General features: G+C 41.3%; 1 protein-coding gene across 1 annotated transcript in view; it reads right to left on the bottom strand.

Moving 5' to 3' along the window:
* Positions 1-175: 175 nt before the first annotated feature.
* The window catches only part of zfpm1 (zinc finger protein, FOG family member 1), a 63,119-nt gene continuing 48,294 nt past the window's right edge, over positions 176-15,000 (bottom strand). Inside the window, exon 4 of the mRNA XM_056598878.1 lies at positions 176-321. Coding sequence (XP_056454853.1) covers positions 176-321 — 146 coding nt within the window. The remainder of the gene's footprint in view (positions 322-15,000) is intronic.

Below are 15,000 nucleotides of genomic sequence, written 5' to 3'. Positions count from 1 at the left end.
AGCAGTATCCCCCCCCCCCCACACACACCACCCCTACACACACACACACACACATGCACTGTCTCTCAAAGTCTTACATCTTTTTCTTCTTCTTCTTCTTCTGCTGCTGCTGCTCTCGCGATGGGGAGATTGGAGCACTGGCGTCCTGCTCACCACTCATCCGGCTGCTGGCTCTCTAATCTTCAGGAGGGGATCTCTCTCCACGCGAAGGCTTGCGGTCGCAGCGCTTTGCCAAAAGATTAGTGTAATCTCCTCGGAGCACGGAGACTCCTCTGCCAGGGGCATGGGAGAGGGCAACCACAATCACTTCTATCACTGTTTCTGAGGTGGGGACAGATAGAGAGACAGAGGGACACGGAGAGAGAGAAAGAGATGGAGAGAGAGAGAGAGACACTGTGTAAGAGAGGGTGACAGAGAGAGAGACACACACAATGAAACACGGAGAGATAGATCTGCCACAGATTTTTGCAAGAGGGATATAAAGAAAGAGAGGGAGGGAGAGAGGGTGAGAGAGTTTCAAAACATCTCATTCTGTTAAATGTTGTCAAAGTGGCGCTTTGAGAGAGCCAAGGTGGTGCGTTGCGTCACAACTCAGAGGCTTTCACGGAAAGCATCGACATGTCCGGCTGGCCTTCCCCTCGCTCTCCTTTGACTGCTCCCTCCTGTGAGCTGTGTGAGGGATGAAGGACGGGGGGGCGGTGTAGTCAGGTGTACTTAGAGCCTTAAGGGCTGTTTCTCCACCACCCATTCACACTGAGCACTTGATAACCTTCATGATCCTGGGCCTCAGTGCAACCAGGTCCGAGGTCTCCACTGTGAGCTGTGGAGAGAGAGACGTCCCGTTGTGTAAGCGGTACAATCAACGGATGGAGAACACAACATACGTTAGATATTTTTGTGTATGTGTGCGTGTGCATGTATGTGTTTGTAAGTTTGTGTAGGTGTGTATGAGTGTGGGTTTGTGTGTGCGTTTTTGTGTGTGTGTAAGTATGTGTGTGTGTGTGTGTGTGTGTGTGTGTGTGTGTGTGTGTGTGTGTGTATGTGTGTGTGTGTGTGTGTACTTGTGTGTATATGTGTTTCTTTTTGTGTGGGTGTATACGTGTGTGTGTGTGTGTGTGTGTGTGTGTGTGTGTGTGTGGTGTGTGTGTGTGTGTGTGGTGTGTGTGTGTGTGTGTGTGGTGTGTGTGTGCGTGTGTGTGTGTGTGTGTTTGTGTGTGTGTGTGTGTGTGTGTTTGTGTGTGTGTGATAAGTACCCCTGTCAGAGGGTCGTGGCGTGTCTTAAACTCTACTACAATGCATTGACTGTAAGCATAATACAGACATGACGTTTATATTGTCTACAACCCCCCCATTAGGAACTAAAGATAAAAGACAACAGGGTGAGTTATATTTGACTCATCCTCATTACATGTGCTCGTGATGCCGGCGGTAGTGCACGGGGTTGGTTTCTTTCTTCAAAAGGTATACATTGACATTTATAAAGCTGGGACATTACACTACTGTTGAATAAGGAACTGCTATGCAGAGTAGAAACTCATGGATACATTACTACGTATGGAACATCCATCTAAAGATGGCCCGACTGGATCCACTAAAAACATGCCAGGCTGTTTGACACATTGACACATTCAATTTAATTCAACATGTCAACAAGACCGAACTGCTTGTAGAGGGGAGGGCCCGGACGATGGGCCAGATGAGGGGCTGGATTAAAAAGACCCCGGGGGGCTATGGAGGGTCAGCATCCCCATGGGCTTTCTTCCTCCAGCAGGCAGGGTAGGCTCTTAGACGCAAGACCCCCCGGGGGTGAGATGCCTAGCAATGGGATCGGCCACCACTGGGTACACCCACAGGCACCGTCGGGCGGTAGCTAAGGAGTCACATGGGGGGCCCTCCCTCCCAGGCGGACCCCCACTTACCCCCACCTCCTCCCACGCACATGCTCACACATCCTATTCTGGTCCTCCCCGTCCTCAACCCAAATACCATCTCCAATCCAAATAAGAGCAGAGGAGTGATGGAGTTTGGAAACAGTGAGCAGGTGGAGCTGTCACATGCCCCCACTTCCCCCTGCTTTATCTCTTCCTTTATGGGCCCCCCCCTCTTCCCTGCTTCATTGCCCTGTCTCTCTCTATCACTTCCCACACATGTGTTCACCACATGGGCTCATGGTGGTAGTGTCAGTCAACATGCTGCATACATTAGTATATAAGAGAGCATATATTCTCTTTATTTACAAAAACAGAAAAAAAGAGACAGACTACAGATTTAGGGATCGCTATTTTAGAATAATTTATCTCTGAATTATTTACAAATGAGTAACAGAAAACAATGAAATTGTAGCCTTAGCTTTAATAGGACTATCCTCATAATATTGTAACATGGACCTAGAGAACGAGAAGCGCTGACATGAACACATGACCGATGTGTAGGAGAGGAACGGTGATATCACCTTATACAACTGTCACACAATACAATTCAATACATCTGATTGATCCAACGCTTTGTGTTCCTGTGTTTCTCACTCCACGGAACAAACCATTCAGATATAGTCTCTCCTTTGTGAGACTTACTTAAAGAACGGCGCAAAGGATTTTACGAATGTAAAACAAAGGTGCACTCAAGACACAAGGACTGAAAAAAAGGAAGAGGGAAGATTGAGTTTGAGTGCATGATTAATTAAAAATGGATTCTGCTCTTATTTGATTCAACCCTTTGTTCTTATTGAATATGCTGCACGTACACCCGCTTTTGAATCCACACAACTGCCTCGGGCAAAATGTTGGCAGGTAGAGATTTCCTTTCTTCACTTCTTGTGATACAAGCATTATTTATGCTTCAAGACAACTTGTCAGGCCTCAGGGGTCAAAAATAGGCAGAAATTATCCCTCTCAATGAAGTGCGAGTGTGTTTTATGAAAACCATATCTCTGTTACTGATATAACATATTAATGGTTTACATATGAAAGATAATCAGCCAATGTTGAGTCACTAACTGAAGGGGTTGAAAACTTTGGCAAAGGCATCTGTTCTTTCAGACAGTGTTGCGTCCGTGATGAGGCTCTAAACACAGGTTAATTCATTCAAAAATAATAGTTTCATTGATCAGTTTGCCTCATAAAAAGCCTTACTGCATTAACACTGGATGGGGCTCAGCTCACAGATAGTCCCTCTTCTTATGGTCCCGTTCTATGGATATCTGCCATCTGTCGTGGTGGTCGTCCTAATGCTTTATAGCTTCCCATCCCAACGCCGTCTGTCACTCTGCCACTAGTGTCCTCCGGACCGAACCGAATGTTTGATCTTCCTATTTCGGTCATCAATGAATGCTATCATCTCCGGCCATCTTTAATTTAAAGGGCTGCACAGATAATTTGATGAACCAAACTGATATACGCCCAACTCTTTTTTTCTTTCTTTCTTTCTTTCTTTCTTTCTTTCTTTCTTTCTTTCTTTCTTTCTTTCTTTCTTTTTCTTTTCTTTCTTTCTTTCTTTCTTTCTTTCTTTCTTTCTTTCTTTCTTTCTTTCTTTCTTTCTTTCTACGGCAGTAAGAAAGAGTGACCAATGTATGATCATATAACCCAAGCTAATCCTGTGACATTTCTGAGGCATGAATGCATTGTGATTGGACAGATGATACAGACAGAACACCAAACTAGAATAAAATGTGGATCTATTGCCTGTGACTTAATTTAAGGCAGACAATATTCGTTGTCATAGGCCCTGTTAGACTAAGTATGGTTTCTGACAGGGACCGGCAATTTAGTTCTCAAACACGGAGACAGGGAGAATGTGCGGCCTCTTTGTAACCGCGTTAACACGACAGGAGATAATCCCTGAAGAAAGGAGTCTCTTGCAATACACATGAAACAAACAGATGCCTTTTGCTAACCATTTCATGTTTTGGATGAAACTAGGTTCTGCTGAAGGCCGTTAGAGCTAGCCAACTGAACAAAAAAACACGGGAACATGCAAATACGGACACGTGCTAAGATGCAAACATTTCCATAGAAACACGTTCATCCAATGGCCAGAAGCTGTAGCCACTTCCAAGAGATGCATGCCAAAAAGAAAACTGCCCCAATTGAAACGATAATAGACTTACAGTAGCTAAATGGTCGCAGAGCTAGCCTATGGCTCAAGTTACTAAACCTCATCAGATCACCTATTGCCGGCCCCCAGGCTTATAGCATACACCATGACATGCATTGTCTCTATTTAATAACAATAGCATATCCAAATGAAAACTCTGTGTACTGGGAAAAGGTATCACAATATAATCCAAGTTCCCACATTAAAAAAGGATGAAGGTGGAAAATAATAGAAAACTGCATATTCATACAACTGACAAAAAGTTTGGGAAAGAGTGTGGTCACTTACATTTAACACGGGGGCATTGAAGCTTACGTAAGGGGCCATGTAAGGCTCCTCATACCGCCCTGACATATTGTTGGGATTTATGCCATGTATCATCGTCTAACTTATCAATGTCCTTGTTTGAACGTTCTTTACTTTTATATCAGACACTGTCATGCACCATCTCCCTGCAAAACAAACTCCTCCAGCTTAACCCCTCTATCTAGGCCAAGTTCAGACAGGAAAATATGGAAAAGCTAATGACCATCTTGACTAAAAAATATCCCCCAGGTTAACAGGTCACTGAATAGGCTTGATTTGAATGTAGGATTTCTGTGGCAAGTGCGTGTGCGTCTCATAAGGTGGTGATGCGATTGTGACAATATAACTTACTAACACTTGACAGCTCTATCATTTTCAACTCTGCCATTAGTAAAATGAGAGGCACTCACGCCTATCACTGACATGTTAGTGTGTGTGTGTGTGTGTGTGTGTGTGTGTGTGTGTGTGTGTGTGTGTGTGTGTGTGTGTGTGCGTGCGTGCGTGCGTGCGTGCGTGCGTGCGTGCGTGCGTGTGTGTGTGTGTGTGTGTGCGTGCGTGTGTGTGTTTTTCTAAGATGTTCGATAAAAAGGGTGATGAGAGCGTATTTCACACGAGCGCTTTAAAATGTGACAGACTCGACGATAATCTCCATGGAAACACTGGCACAAGGCAACCCTGGCCACTCCACTCCGAGCTACGCCAACTACAGCGGCTCTACGCAAGCCCCAACCCGCGTATACGCAGATACATGGGAATAAATGAGCAAATAATCCATGAACGAACAAAGCAAAGCCCGATGTACCGTGGATACTTGGCTACGAGTAAAGATGGAAGACCTTGCGAAGAACCGGATCGAATGTGCTCAAGAAACTCATTTTTGTTGAAACACAAAAGCTATTTTACACAAGACACTGTTAATATGATGGAAAAACCCACATACCCATATATATCTCTCTCTTTCTCTCTCTCTCTCTCTATATATATATTAGAGCTGTCAGTTAAACGCGTTATTAACGGCGTTAACGCAAACCAATTTTAACGCCGTCAATTTTTTTATCGCGCGATTAACGCAAATCTTTTATTAAAAAAAAAAATTAAAAAAAATAATAATAATCTTTGCCTCAAAACAAAGAAGCAGTAGCCTGACTGCTATGTTCAAATGACATTTGTTCAAAGCAGTCTAAACGACTGCTTAGATTTTGATTGCACTATAGGCTCTTTTTTTGTATCTTCCTGTTTTGATCAGTATATGCCAATGTTGTTATCAATAAAAAATCTTGCAAGCAAGGCCGATGCACTTCACCATGTTGATAAAATAATTAAAACGAGAAGAATTAATGGACAAAGAAATCAAGGGATATTAGCATAGAAAACAAATTGCGATTAATCGCGATTAATGTGAGTTACTATGACATTAATGCGATTAATCACGATTAAATATTTAATCGCTTGACAGCTCTCAATATATATATTATATATATATTATCTATATATATATATATATATCTATATATGTATATAGATATTATATATATAGAGAGAGAAAGAGAGGAGAGAGAGAGAGAGAGAGAGAGAGAGGAGAGAGAATAGAAACCTTTATTTTCAAAGTATATCTGACTGTGTTTGTGTCAGTCTGTGTGTGTGGTGTGTGTGTGTGTGTGTGTGTGTTCAAAATGTCATTGTTGTAAACAGTCATATATATATATTATTATGTGTACGAATAATAACAATACGTTTTATTGAAATAAAAAACAGAATCATCTCAAGGCACTTTAGAAGTGATGAAGAGGAATTTGATACAAAGGCCATACACACTTCCTATGGCCAGGCAGATACTCACAGAACACAACATAGCTTTTGAGTCCAGGTTAAATGCACTGAGGGTTTAGACCTCCCTCAGGTTGTTTGGAAGTTACAGATTCGAGGGAGGCAGCTGCAAAGAACACCCGGTTTCCCATGGTGTTCAGTTTTGTGGGTGAGATGAGGAATAGGCTTGCACATCTTACATGGGGGATTTGTGAAGCCGTAAGAGGTATTTGCAGTCATGGTGGGGACATGTTGGTACACAGTCTTGAAGGTGAGCAGGGATATTTTGCAGTCAATGTCATGTGTGACTGACAGCCAGTTAAAGGTTCCCAGGGTGGGGGGTGATGTAGTCATGTGTCCGATGTGTCAGTGCTGTTTTGGACGTCTTGCCGTTTTCAGAGTCATTATTTGGAAGATCTTCTTGGAGATCTTCTCAGCATCAGCTGTGGCTAGGGCAGGGTGAGGTTTGGTCGATGACGCTGAGCTGGTGGAAGGATATATGACAGATGCTCTTGATGTGGTTCTTAAAGGACAGAGATGTGTAAGATTGTACGCTGACATTTGTAACCACTGATGACAGGGTGATGGGGACGTCAGCGAGATGGTGGTGGGAGGGTGTGGTGTGCTGTGTTACCGTAGTATTAATGAGGAGTTCACCAGGCGGATTTCTGCTTTGCATGCTGTTTCGTTGAAGATAGTTATCTGTCATCCAAGCTTTGATCTCTGCATAGCCCCCTCTCTCACCTCCCCACCACCCCTTCTCCAACTATACTCCCCTATAAACACCCTTCTTACGCACTTATTGTATGTTGAACGTCCTGGCACTTAATGTACACAGTTATTGTGTGTAGTACGTCCTGGCATTTAACTTAGCATTGTGTAGCATCTTATTCTACTTTTTTTTTAACAGGCAATGGTTTACCTAGTAATTGTAGTTGCTTGGTACTTGTTTCTATGAACATCTTTACTCTACCGACAGAGATACATAGTTTTATTCTCTTTCTTCTGACAAATGTACTTACTGTAAGTCGCTTTGGTTTAAAGTGTCTGCTCAATGCTCTAAATGTAAATGTAAATGAAAATATAACTGGGTATCATCCCGGTAGTTGGAAAGGAGATGTTTTGGGGACAGATGACGTGGCCAAGCGGGTGGGGATACATGAGGTAGGGAACGGGACCCAGCCGGGACCTAGAGGAACACTGCATGTGACAGGGTCGTCTCCAGATGTATGCTCCCCTATGGTGACAATGTCGACTGGAACCATACAACTCCTATCAACACTACAGACCACACCAACAGGCCCCACTATCACCGTGATGGATGGAGAGACGTTGAAGGTTTGTGGATGCATTAACCTTGGAAACTATAGTTTAACGAGTTGTCAGGTTCCAGCATAAGGGAATGGATAAATGAATTGCTTGATGCTGTGGTGGAGTTGGGTGTGGGTTATAAATTCACATACTTGAACCTTGTATGATAAGGTTGAGAAATTGTTAAAGCAAACAATATACACCAATGGAGCAAATTCAACATTAAAGATGAATAATCCTGAAATTTGTGTTGTTTCACCTTTTTAGAACCACATAGTCTTTTTCATTATAATATGAGCTATCAAACATCTAGATTGGACTATTGGCAACTCTCATCTACCCCCTGCCTCTTTTCACTCCATGCTGTCACAGTAAATCATCTGTCAATGTGCACTAGACAAGACGTGGGTGTGCACCTCAACCTCACAGATGGGATAATACGAGCGATGTCATTGGTTAACAACCAGTGTTGTGACCTCAACAGAACTGATTCAGATGCAGTGTGCCAGCTGCAGGTACTTTGTATGTCTCTGTGTGTGTATGTGTATGTGGAGAGAGAGAGAGAGAGAGAGAGAGAGAGAGAGAGAGAGAGAGAGAGAGAGAGAGAGAGAGAGAGAGAGAGAGAGAGAGAGAGAGAGAGAGAGAGAGAGAGAGAGAGAGTTTTGTGTGTCACTGTGCTTGTGAGTGACATAACCGCCTTGGCAGTGTAGTGAGTAGAGATAGAGTCCTCAAGAGTGAGCGAGTTAGTGTTCGGTGAGCACAGAGGACATATATGACAAAATAAGAGAGGCGTAAGGGATGAATAGATAACGATGGGAAGAAAACCGGGCAGACTAAGATTGAGAGAGTGGTGGTCGAGTCTTGGGTGAGAGACAGAGAGAGAGAGACAGAGGCACAGAGACAGAAACACCCAGACAGACTGACAGACCGACAGACAGACCGACAGAGAGACCAACAGACAGATAAATAATTAGATGTAAAGTAAGGTAGATAGATAGATAGCTCGATATGTTTAATAGACAGACAAACCTTCTGTAATTGTGGTTTACTTTCTGATGACAGAGTACCAGTAATATTTGTTTTTTAGTTATGACGGTACCACTGGGGCAAATTTCATTGGACAAACAAAAAAGGTTCCCATTGATTCTCTGTATTGAGCTCCTGGCCTTTTCATTAGAAAAGCAGATAGAGAGAAAGGGAGAGAAAGGGAGAGAAAGGGAGAGAGAGTTCCTCTAAAAGCTTTTCCTCGAATAGCAACATTTGCAACAAAACATTCAAGTTAAAATAACCTCACATATTTGTCAATCAATCCGCAGGCTATCTGTAAATTAGTCTTTCTGGTCCTTCTGTTCAGTCAATCAGTCATTCGTCTCGTACTGGCGTCTGTCTGTTTATTTGGCCATTTGACACTCCTCACCTATACTATTAGAAAGAGTTGTATTCATGTAATTAAGGGATATTTTTGCTTTTACCTCTTTACAAGCTCTGTGGAGAGAAATCGATCTCACTTTTTTGACACCTGAGAGCAGGTGTATTTATTTGGGAACAAAACAAAAACTTTGATTCCTGCCAAATGTTCATTAAGAGTGTTGTGTTGAGAAACTAGTGCTAGTAGTACTATACTGCTGAAGAATCATTGTTAGTATTCAATACTTTCTTAGATTTTCTGAGTAAATATATATTTTCATATTATATCTAATAGCCCAAAATAACTTTTAAACACTGCAGGGCAGGTTTGCTTGGGCTGGCTGAGAATTAGGAACGTGAAATTGCTTAAAATGTTGATACAAAGTGACACTGATACAGAGGGATGTGTCATGTTTAATAAATCTGGCATTCAATTCCTATTCATACAGCTGGCATGTTGGTGATTGATGCTTGCTCATAGAGGGTGCTAATGTATGGAGCACAGCTTGTCACAGATGATTAGCATATGTGTGTATCTTATTTTACAACTGATTAAATCATTAATCATTACTGTTCCCGGAATGATATGATATAAAAGATTGAACATTTATAGAGGGAGACGGTATCATTATCTATCATTTACACTGCTAGTCAAACCAGATTTGTAATGGATATTATTTGCAGCAATTTAACTCGATTTACCTCAAATGCGTTTTGAACGTAATGTTTATTAGCATTCATCTATTTCATCAACATATAACAATGGCGTGGTTTTAAGATACAGCTCTTTAGTGAGCAGGTTATTAGGGCCTACTGGTAGACTTTGGATATGAAGACAGTACCTTTTGCTGGCAGTCTGACAACCTAAGCACAAGACTAGCCTATTGAAGGAGCTTAAAGTGATTGTTAAGGGACATTTGGTGAGAGATTATGTCTTCTGCTTGGTAGTTACGGTCGAATATACACTAAATCCAAAGTAACCAATATCAGTATTCAATTATGTGGCTATCTATCTCTTTAAAGGTTAAGTAAACCCCATATTACTTTTCTCAGTTGAAAATTGTTTCGTTAGTTGTTCTCACAAAGTGCCGTCGAAAATGTCTGTGTTACCTTTGACTTAAATGTATAAAGTTGTTTAATGAGGGACATTCTCTGTTTAGAAATATGGATTTGAAGTCAAAACCAATATTAGTGCTCTAATTTCAGTTAAATGTTCAATATGGAGTGTTATGATATCTTGTAATAATAAGGATAATATGGTCTGAAGGATTCAACAATGTTTTGTGAACCATCATCCCCTCCGTCCAAAAACGATTTTCCATTCCATTGGAAGCTAATGATGCTATTTGAATTTGTTAAATTGCTAAATGTGGAAGAGCAATGTGTCTTTATGGGAAATGGACAAGCACTCTGGACGTGGTTCATGAAGCGTCTCCCGAATTAAGGACAAATTCAGTCTATATTGGTATGGGTGGAATGGTAAATAAGCCACTAAAATAGGGACTGACTTATTCCAGACCCATTAAACATTACATTGATGTTGTGTTGACCGCTCGATGTGCGGAAGTAGAAACTGATCAGAACTGGTCAAGATTAGTATAAAAATAATACTAATCTTGAAAATAGTCCCAGAAGTTGTCCAGCGGTCGTATTGTTCTGCACAAAAGTGTTTCTTCAGGGATTGATTCAGCCTACCAATATGTGGTCCTAATGTTAACTTGTATATTGTGTGGTATATTAAGGTATAGAATTACATCTCTCATTTTAAACAAAGTGACTTGTCAAATTCAAAGCACTATTTTGGCGTCCAAAATAGTTTATGCTAAGACAGCCCCTCCAAAGATGCTGGAGGCTTTGTACCCTTAAAAAAATATTACTGAATTCCCTTTTTGTGTCGCAGTAAAATATTTTGGTTGAAGTAATAATAATAGGTGGGCCTGTTAATTGTCATCATGCTTCAGCATATAATAAGAAGAAGAAGGAGAAGAAGAAGAAGAAGAAGAAGAAGAAGAAGAAGAGAAGAAGAAGACGAAGAAGAAAAGTAAGGAAAACAAGAAAGAAAAGAAGAAAGAGGAAGAGAAGAAAAGAAGGAAGAAGAAGAAAGAGAAGAGAAGAGAAGAAGAAGAGAAGAAGAAGGAAGAGAAAGAAGAACGAAGAAGAAGAAGAAAGAGAAGAGAAGAAAAGAGAGGAAGAAGAGGATAAGAGAAGAAAAGAAAAAGAAGCGAGAGAAGAAGAAGAAGAAGAAGAAGAGAAGAGAGAGAAAAAGGAAGAGACGAAGAAGAGAAGAAAGAAGAAGAAGAAGAAGAAGAGAGAAGAAGAGAAGCGAAGAAGAGAAGAGAAGAAGAAGAAAAGAAGAAGAAGAAGAAGAAGAAGAAGAAGAAGAAGAAGAAGAAAAATAATTGATATAGCGCTTTTTTTTTGATATAGTGACACTCAAACAAACTAAAAATAAACAACACCACAACAATAGACAACACATTAAGAGAGAGAGAGAGAGAGAGGCTGGAAGTTGGCGGAGGATGATTTGTCAGATGTTGTAGGTGGTCCTGAGGATATAGGTTTTAAGTTGACTTTTGAATGAACAGAGTGTATTGGAGTTTCGGATGGCCAGAGTTCCAGAGGGTAGGGGCTCCGATGGTGTTTATAAAACGTATAAACCAGATTATTAGCTTACATCACCGTTATTCCTCATGAAACAAGTTTTAAGATGTGGCCACTGAGGAAAGGCGTTCCAGTCCATGCAATGCAGTCAGTTTTCTGACCTCCAGCCTATAATTTTTTGGGACATTGTTATTTATTGACGTACGCAGGCGAGGTTATAAAAAAAGACAACTGGTTCAGCAGAAAGTCATGTGCAAGTGTCTGTGCTTAAATCAGTTGGAGTGGAGTCTCAAGCAGGGCCCATCTCTCTAGGTTAACATATACAACGTGTACAATGAGAAGACGCTGAACTTATACAACGTGCGACAAGACACACGCAAACATTTGTCCTGTGTGCAACGTCTGGATGTGCTTTCTCATTCGAATCTTGAACTTCACCAGATGGAAATAAAGAGGCCTTCAATCATTAGTGAGTGTCCCTGTCCAGGCATCTGGCTGTCCTTTTAGGTACTCTTAAGTACATTTACACACTTCACCTCTTTTCCTTTAAACAATCGATCTCAACGTTCATGTAAATAAGCTATTGTTTCTTCCTTCCTGTGATTTCTCACTTTAGACAGAAAATATAGAACATAAGTCAAATATTACTACAAATACTAATACTACTTAGTCAGTGCTACCACTATATCCATATAAATTGCTGGAGGAAATACTACTACACAAGATGATACATTTTAGTATTTTGTTGTGCAGCTCAGTAGAACCAAGCAGGGACATCACATTGAATGAAGGTCGCTAGAGGCCTTCAGACAGGGCAATTTCCCCAGGTTGGATCGGATTGGATGTGTGTCTGTGTGTGTGTGTGTGTGTGTTTGTGTGTGTGTGTGTGGGTGTGTTTGTGTGTGTGTGTGTGTGTGGGTGTGTGTGTGTGTGTGTGTGTGTGTGTGTGTGTGTGTGTGTGTGTGTGTGTGTGTGTGTGTGTGTGTGTGTGTTTGTGTGTGTGTATGCATCATCATGCTGGAGCAACAGCAAATCAAGTTGGTAGTATACATAATGGATTATTGATCGTCTGCGATGGAAAATCCTTCGTTTTTATAGATGTGAATAAAGAAAGATCTTGAGCTACATGTATGGAATATTCATCCATTTTACGTTGCAGTTTAGCACAATTTAGGAATCTTCGAGGAGCTGCCTGCGTTTGTACTTCCACATCACGTTAACATATACACAAGGGTTCAGTAGCGTTTCCGTCCCTTGATGTACATGAATCGATGAACAAATCTTGAAAGGGAATTGCAAGATCGATTCTGCTCAATTTAAAATAAAGTCTTGGTTTTGCAATGTGGGTTCATTTTATTTACGTGTCAGAGTGTCAACAAAAACAACAACCACTATTCCTGTTCTCTGCTCATTCAATCAGCGATTAGTTAGTTGCAACACGCCATCAGTTGCTACGTCTGGGACCGAACACGGCATAAAGGTGCATTCACACCAGGGAGGATCATGAAGCGGATTTTCTACTCGCATTACTTGGGCGAGATGGCTGGCCCAAGACAGAAGTTTAATTTGGTCTCAGACCCAATAAAGGGCTTATTTTGTTAATATTAGCCTCAACATGAGCCATGCCTGTATTTAATATGTGTACTACTGTACTCATGTTTACTATTTGACTTTTCCTTCTTCTTTGCATCTTGTCTACAAATAACAATTTAAACTGCCAAAGGTCACACATAAATCACTGGCTGTATTGCATCTACTGAACTCCCTACTGTAGTCATATGTTAATAAACATCTTCTTCTGTTTTTTTCCGTTCAACTATTTTTTTTGAGACAGACAATTTTTTATTATTTTACTAACCCTTATTCACCATCAACAAAACAAAATATTACCAACCTGTCCTGTTTATTTGAGTTCCATTCAGGCATTTCATTTATTCTTCCGCCTTCAATGACATTGGAGTTTGATGGATTAATTTGGATGGATGGACATAGAGTTAGGGAGGGCTTTGTTTAACAAGAAAATGATACCACCATGACTACAGACCCTACGGCCGCGTCTATAGTCGTGGTCGTGGGGAACAGAGGGACAGGGGCTTTGGACTAACAAAAAGATACCCCAAATGACATACTCTACGCTATTCTCTCTCCCCATACTTTTTTCTTCTTTTCTCGATGTCCCTCAACCTTCATAGATCTTTTCTTTCTGATTTTAGTGTGGTGCAGAGTGCAGTGCAGAGACAATGAAGGTTATGCAAGGGGGGCTGCCGATGATGTACCATTTGCAGAATGCTGGAGCAATTTAATCCAAATTGTCCAAAACTACGAAAGTTGGGATTACATGTGTGTGTTTGCCAGTGTTCAGGTTCATACAGAGAGAGAGAGAGAGAGAGAGAGAGAGAGAGAGAGAGAGAGGCAGGACGCAGAGAGCATAGCTGAGAGAGAGAGAGAGAGAGAGAGAGAGAGAGAAAAGGGAGAGTGAGCTAGCGAACGACAAGAGACAGGCACACAGACACACATGGAGAGAAACACAGAGACAGAAACAGAGGCCGAGAGAAAAATCTGTGCACATTCTCCGGTGCATGCTGCACAAAAGTATCCCTTATGTGGTATGGATGCATGTGGCCATTTTTCAGCAGTTGTTTTAATGAGGAAGAGTAATTGATGTGGAGACATGGTGTGAGCAGAGGGGGCCAGAGAGGGCTGGAGTGTGTTTGACTCTGGTCCACCGATAATTACGCCTGGGAAAGCTATTTTCGTGGCCATGCTCATTGCTGTGACGTCGACTGGTAGCATAATCTCTATAAACCGGTATCTGCCAATAAATGCAGAATCAGTAGGCAAGGAACAAGGGATTGGACCACCACGTTTGAGCAGACTTTGGTCTGAATATTAGTTTAATAGTGGTTGAATTATTCGTGTAGGCTACTTAAATTATAACACAATTTTCAACCAAGAGGAATCCTTTGTTTTATTCCAGATAACTGTGTATTTAATTTGGTCGCCTGTCAATGCTGTCCCCCTTTCCCCCCTATATCCGGGGAAACAGCTGGCCAGCCGCCAAGCTAATGTGTATGGTTATGGTACGGTCGAATTTGATAACATTAGCTACAGCTGTACAAGCTTACGCAAGCTTATGCTACTAGCGGCTATTCAAATTTTTCAGAATTAAACGACAGTACCTGAATAAACGTGACTAAATGGAACACAACCTTAAATTCACCTTTTCACTTCTTCCCTGAGTTTTTGAAGACTTTCACCAGCAATGGTTGTTGAGAAAAAAAAAATCCCAAACAGACAGTAGATCCCACCCTGCTATATAACATATAGTCAAACTATATATTTTGTTATTGTTTTAATTGTGAGACCCCTAGAGGCAGAAATGTAATATTATACCTTTAAAATAGTGTAAACTGGCTCCTTGTGAAACAATCGGGTTATAGACATTGTCTCTCTCCTCCAACAACATTCTCGCATCCC

Source organism: Gadus chalcogrammus, chromosome 9 (assembly GCF_026213295.1).
Source record: "Gadus chalcogrammus isolate NIFS_2021 chromosome 9, NIFS_Gcha_1.0, whole genome shotgun sequence".
Taxonomy (NCBI): Eukaryota; Metazoa; Chordata; class Actinopteri; order Gadiformes; family Gadidae; genus Gadus; species Gadus chalcogrammus.
This window is presented reverse-complemented; position numbering and strand designations above follow the sequence as displayed.